Source organism: Pelodiscus sinensis, chromosome 6, assembly GCF_049634645.1.
Source record: "Pelodiscus sinensis isolate JC-2024 chromosome 6, ASM4963464v1, whole genome shotgun sequence".
NCBI classification, from domain to species: Eukaryota; Metazoa; Chordata; order Testudines; family Trionychidae; genus Pelodiscus; species Pelodiscus sinensis.
This window is the reverse complement of record NC_134716.1, coordinates 18,524,448-18,531,104: the sequence shown is the minus strand read 5'-3', so window position 1 is coordinate 18,531,104 and position 6,657 is coordinate 18,524,448. Positions and strand designations below refer to the sequence as shown.

Below are 6,657 nucleotides of genomic sequence, written 5' to 3'. Positions count from 1 at the left end.
AGCAGGGATTTAAATATCCTGCACTTCATTTGAATAGAAATGGCTGCCACTTTTTGCCGATGTGACACTTTGCCAGCAAAAAGCGGCAGTCTAGATGGGGATCAGTTGACAAGGTAAGCCCTTTTTGACTGATCCCGTATGCTTCATGCAACGAGGCTTACAGTATTCCAAGCGCTACCTTTATATAACTTTAGCAGTCTTTAAAGAAATGTAGGAGCTGCCAGTTCTCTGAAGATTGCCTCCTAGCAGCCCGTTTGTTTGTGGCCCGTGGTGCGGTTTGGGCTTACGTGGGGCTCAACACATGGCCCATGGGTGGGAGCCAAAGCAAAAAAGTAGTCAATACAATGATTTTCAGTCGATATGCGTTTTAGTAATTAAATTCCTGGACTGTCATTGTTCATTAAAAGTGCTGTCATATCGGTGGAAATTGGGGAAATTTTGCATTTTATTCATATCAGCAGAATTGACTTAAATTGGGCCTCTGTGTAGTGTAGTCTTGCATTAAACTTTGAATTTATACCGGGCAATATGAAAGAAGCAGTTTATATATATATGCACGTATATACAACCACATGTGAGTTGTGGCCATCGGCATGTGCTCAGAGTATCACTGTGGACCCTTGGGCTTCCCAATTTGAATAGCCCTGATCTCTATGGTTATCGTTTGGTTCAATGGCTTTCAGCACTCATGCTCTTACAGTTATTCCAACCCTCCTAAATTTCTGTTACCATGCAGATCATCTGGCTCGGATGATCTGGTTGGGATCGGTCCTGCTTTGGGCAGGGGGTTGCATTCGATGACCTCCTGAGGTCTGTTCCAGCCCTTTGACAGTATTCTATGATAAGATTTTTATTGGGTTTTTGCTTTTTAAATATAGATACATATTACTACTGCTGTAGGTTGCTATTTTGTATAAAATATTAATAAATATTATAAAATACATCTGAAAAAGACACATACAAGTACAAAATAAATAGTATCAATAAATAAAAACAGAACACTGAAATACTGTTACAAATCTAACAAGTCTCAAAATATTTCATAGTGCAGGAACAAAATATATATTAGTAGTAGCTAATAATTCTAGTGTACTTCATTATAGATGGCCCAGAATTTCATATCAACAAACAACCAAACAACCAAACAACCAAACAAATACATAAATAAAATAATTGCTTTATGTATTACTGGAGAGAAACAGGCCTCTTGACATTACAGGTTCAGAGGTTTAGCTCGATGGAAATTCTGAGCGTAACATCAATGATTAGGAAATTGTAAAGCTTTTCTCCTGCGCTTTAAAGACTTTGTAGTCCTCTGGCATATTTTCAGCACTATCTTTGGTTTTCTTTTACATGTTCTCATGTGAGTGAATCCACTGATGGCAAGTAGCATATAAACAGTGCAACCGGAGTTTTGTTGGAGTTCGTCCCTTGTTCAACACACAGATTGATAAGAGTCTGGAAAGGAACCGGCTTGTAGGATCAATTAAGAGGTGAAGGATGCCAGTGGTGCTGCAGTGTCATTCAGCTGTCTTCAGAACATCTTTGCTTCCAACATCACACTCTGAAATGAAAAAGGGAGATGGATTAAAAAATGCAGAGGTTGAAATGCCAAATATAGTTCATATTTTTCCAACCAGCTGCCAAATTATAAATCCTGATCCTTACAGCAATTAGGATTTTGTGACAATTCTTTTGACCAAACCTGTTGAAATGTAGAGGCGCACAGAAGAATAGTAGATGAAGTACTCTTGCCTGTCCCCATGTGCAGAGGTAACTGGCAGAATTAGATGGTGGCTCAGAAGTGTATTGACTCAGCCCCACTGTTTTCTAGTGTCCTCATTGAAATCTTGTTTTATTAGGCAGTTACTCAAGCAGGCTTCTCATTGTTCCTTTCCCCACCTAAGACAATTACCGGGCAAAGGTATATTTGGTACAGGGAGTTATTACTCTTGACGTTTTCTCATTAGTTGTAATGATATATCTGTACATTTTTCATTTGGAATTATTAGATGTGGTAAGCAACCACCAAACTATAAGCTACTCTAAAATAGTATTATTACATTAGCTTGAAATATCTGTATGGGTACAATTTCTCTGGGCGAAAGATTAGGCGACATGTAATAGGAGGTATAAAGCTATCAGCCAGCTCTGTCCAGCTCTTTCCTTCCAACAATATTACTTGCATTATTTTCTAGTAAAAAATGGATATATCTAGTACCTTAATTTTCAAGACTCTTTGTTAGTATGTTGAGAACGAGAAAACATCTGGATACTTCCAAGCGGATGATCTCCCAGGCACAGCGGCTGTATTGCTTTTCTTTCAGGAAGAGAAGAGGGAGGGGGGATTTGATAGCAGCCTTTAGTGACCTAAAGGGAGGTTCCAAAGAGGTTGGAGAGAGGCTGTTCTCAATAGGGACTGATGGCAGAACGAAGAGCAATGGTCTCAAGTTGCAGCGGGGGAGGTTTAGGTTGGATACCACCCTATTTCTCTAGGAGGGTGGTAAAACCCTGGAATGTGTTACCTAGGGAGGTGGTGAAATACCCATCCCCAGAGGTTTTTAGGTCCCAGATTGACAAATCCCTGGCTGGGTTGATTTAGTTGGGGTTGGTCCTGCTTTGGGCAGGGGGTTGGACTCGATGACCTCCTGAGGTCTGTTCCAGCCCTTTGATAGTATTCTACGATAAGATTTTTATGAGGCTTTTGCTTATTAAATATACATACATATAACCAGAGCTCGACAATTAGTGTAATCTACTCGCCCGTGATGGGTAGATTATAGGCCAGCACAGCCGCGTACTGCGGTAAGCTCATGCGCAGCGCGGTCTGCGCATGAGCAGCATGCCGAACCGCACAGTTGGCAAGCAGGCCTTGCCGCCACTTGTCGAACCCTGCAAATAATTACTCCTGTAGGTTGCTATTTTGTATAAATAAATATTTATTAATAAATATTATCAAATACATCTGATGAAGACACATAAAAGTACAAAATAAATAGTATTAATAAATAAAAATAGAACACTGAAATACTGTTACAAATCTTACAATGTGTAAATCTGTGCATTTCTTGTGTAATTAAGAAAAAAGCAACAGAATACTCGAATCCTGTGTAAAGTGTTTGGGTGTGGTAAGATATTGGTGGCCCGTTCAACAGCTAACCATGAAGGTTCACACCTTTGGATGTACTTCTGGGAGACTGCATTTCCATGACGAGTTAATAGAGTGCACAGAATTGCCTTACTTAAAAAAATCCACACCAACAACTTTAAATCTTCCTTATCTATTTGGGGGAAACTACAAATAAGTAAGAGGCTGTTTTGAATAGTGAAAATGGTTTTCTTCCTCTAATGGTTTGCTAACTTCGATTACATAAAAGGAAAGAAAGTGAAAAGGGAAAATTCAAGAAACAGAAAACAAAAACCCTCTCCTGCAAAATACTCAAATGCAGAGATGGCTCTAAAACACAAAAGTCTACAAAAGCGCTTGAACAAGGACCACTTGCTCAAGTTGTCCACAAAGACAAAGAATCTGAGACATCATGATGATTAATAGGAGTTTGCTGCCTTTTTCCCTTATGCTGCTTCTCTCCAGTGAAACCTCATGTCTGGATTGTAACAGGCTTCATGTTCTACAAAGCAAAATGAACAGCGAGAGTTTAGAGCACCTGGAGAAAATGGGTGGACCGTTTCCCTTCCAATGCCTAAATGAAAGGTCAGCTTTCAAGGCCACAGATATCCTCAAGGTCCGACTGGCCCAGCAAGAGAACGCCAAGGCAGCCATCCAGCAGATCCTCCAAGAGCTCTTCCAGATCTTCAGCAAGAATCTTACCCACGCTGCCTGGGATGGGACTTCCATAAAGGAATTCCAAAATGGACTCCACCAGCAGATTGAGAAGCTGGAGGTGTGCTTGAGTGCCGAGGTGAAAAAGGAAACAACCTACCCAGGAAATGAGAGCCTCCTGCACACCAGCCTGAAGCTGAGGAGGTACTTCCAGACAGTAAGCCATTTCCTGAAAGAAAAACAATACAGCCGCTGTGCCTGGGAGATCATCCGCTTGGAAGTATCCAGATGTTTTCTCGTTCTCAACATACTAACAAAGAGACTTGAAAATTAAGGTATTCGATATTTCCGTTTTTTCCTAGAAAATAATGCAAGTAATAGTGTTGGAAGAAAAGAGCTGGACAGAGCTGGCTGATAGCTTTATACCTCCTATTCCATGTAGCCCAATCTTTCGCCCAGAGAAATTGTACCCATACAGATATTTCAAGCTCATAATAATGTAATAATACTATTTTAGAGTAGCTTATAGTTAGGTAGTTGCTTGCCACACCTACAAATTCCACATGAAAAACATACAGATATATCATTACAGACAACTAATGAGAAAACCTCAAGAGTAATAACTCCCTGTACCAAATGTACCTTTGCCCAGTAACTGTCTTAGTTGGGAAAAGGAACAATGAGAAGCCCGCTTGAGTAACTGCCTAGTAAGACAAGATTTCAATGAGGACACCAGAAAAAAGAGGGTCTGAGTCAATACACTTCTAAGCCACCATCTAATTCTGCCAGTTACCTCTGCACATGGGGACAGGCAAGAGTCCTTCTTCTACTATCCTTCTGTGTGCCTCTACATTTCAACAAGTGTGGTCAAAAGAATTGTCACAAAATCCTAATTGCTGTAAGGATCAGGATTTGTAATTTGGCAGCTGGTTGGAAAAATATGAACTATATTTGGCATTTCAACCTCTGCATTTTTTAATCCATCCCCCCTTTTCATTTCAGAGTGTGATGTTTGAAGCAAAGATGTTCTGAAGACAGCGGAATAACACTGCAGCACCACTGGCATCCTTTACCTCTCAGTTGATCCTGCAAGCTGGTTCCTTTCCAGACTCTTATCAATCTGTGTGTTGAACAAGGGATGAACTCCAACAAAACTCCGGTTGCACTGTTTATATGCTACTTGCCATCAGTGGATTCACTCACATGAGAAAATGTAAAAGAAAACCAAAGATAGTGCTGAAAATATGCCAGAGGACTACAAAGAATTTAAAGCGCAGGAGAAAAACTTTACAATTTCCTAATCATTGATGTTACGCTCAGAATTTCCATTGAGCTAAACCTCTGAACTTGTAACGTCTAGAGGCCAATTTCTCTGTAAGAATACACAATGCAATCATTGTATTTTATTTATTTATTTATTTATTTATGTAGTTTGTTAGTTAGTTATGCATTGATATAAAATTGGGTGCCATTTATAATGAACTATACTAGAATTATTAGCTATTGCTAATATATATTTTCCTTCTGCACTATGAAATATTTTCAGACCTACCTTTGTAACAGTATTTCAGTGTTCTATTTTTATTGATACTATTTATTTTGTACTTTTATGTGTCTTTTTCAGATGTATTTGATAATATTTATAAATAAATATTTATTTATACAAAATGGCAACCTACAGCAGTTCTGATATATATGAGTATATCTACACAACAGCTTTATTTTGAAATGTCTTATTTTGAAATAGTTATTTCAAAAAAGCTTATTTCGCAATAATGCATCTAGACACAAAATGCATTTCAAAATAGCATTTTGCAATTTTGAAATTTCTCATCCACACTGATCGCACGGTGAATCGCATTTAAGGCCGGCTAGAACCGGTTCTGGCAGGGCTTGAGGTCACGAGTTACCATGTATTAGCTAGGTTCAATTACATAAAAAGAAAGAAAGTGAAAAAGGAAAACTCAAGAAACAGAATAAAAAAACGCTCTCCTATAAAATATTTAATTGACAGAGCATCCTGCCAACCGGGTGTGGCTTGTTTACTTCCTATAACTGAGGAATCATAGAATACTGGGACTGGAAGGGACCTCAAGAGGTCATCGAGTCCAGTCCCCTGCCCTCATGACAGGATCAAGTACTGTCTAGACTATCCTTGATAGAAATTTATCTAACCCAGTGTTTCCCAATTTTATTTGGCCGAGGAACCCTTTTCAGAATTTCAAGGAACCCCTAGGTTTGTCAAGCAAAAAGAAAAAAGGGACCCACCAATTCATGAAAATCACATTCCTTCCCCAAGGCCCCCCTCCATTTCCCTTCCATGAGGCCTCATCCACTCTGTTCCCCTCCTCTCCATCACTTGCTATACCCTGCCCTTATCTGTCTCAACCTAGTGAGAGTGAGGTGTGGGGTGGGAATGAGGGATTTGGGTGTGGGAAGGGGTGAGAATTACAAGCTCTAGGAGGGAATTTGGATGCAGGAGAAGGGGCTGTTGACTCAGGGAGGGGGCTCTAGGCTGGGGAGTGTTGGGCTCAGGTGGAAGGTTGGGTTTGCTGAGCAAGCCAGGGCTTGTGGATGTGTGTGTGCAGGAGTTTGGGCTGGATATGTGAGGGACTCAGGGCAAGAAGTTTGTGAGTATGATGGGCTCAGAACACAGATTTGTGATGTGTGGATGGTGGAGGAATGTTGTGGCAGAAGACTGAGGATGTGGGGATGCAGGAGTGTGGGGATGTAAGAGGCTCAGGACGGGGGTTCCAGTGTATGACAGGCTCAGATTTGGGGTCAGATGGTGCAGGAGTGTTATGATGCTGCAGTGAAATGGGGGTTTGGTCCCAATTGGGGGCTTGTTGGCCTGGCTTCATTTTTAAATAAAATAT

At 40.4% G+C, this 6,657-nt stretch overlaps 1 protein-coding gene across 1 annotated transcript; it reads left to right on the top strand.

Annotated features, from left to right (window-relative positions):
* The first annotated feature begins 3,539 nt into the window (after window positions 1-3,539).
* Window positions 3,540-4,115, top strand: LOC102450184 (interferon beta-like). Its single transcript, XM_006129993.2, has one exon. The coding sequence runs from the start codon at window positions 3,540-3,542 to the stop codon at window positions 4,113-4,115; it is 576 nt and encodes a 191-aa protein (XP_006130055.2).
* The last annotated feature ends 2,542 nt before the right edge of the window (window positions 4,116-6,657 follow it).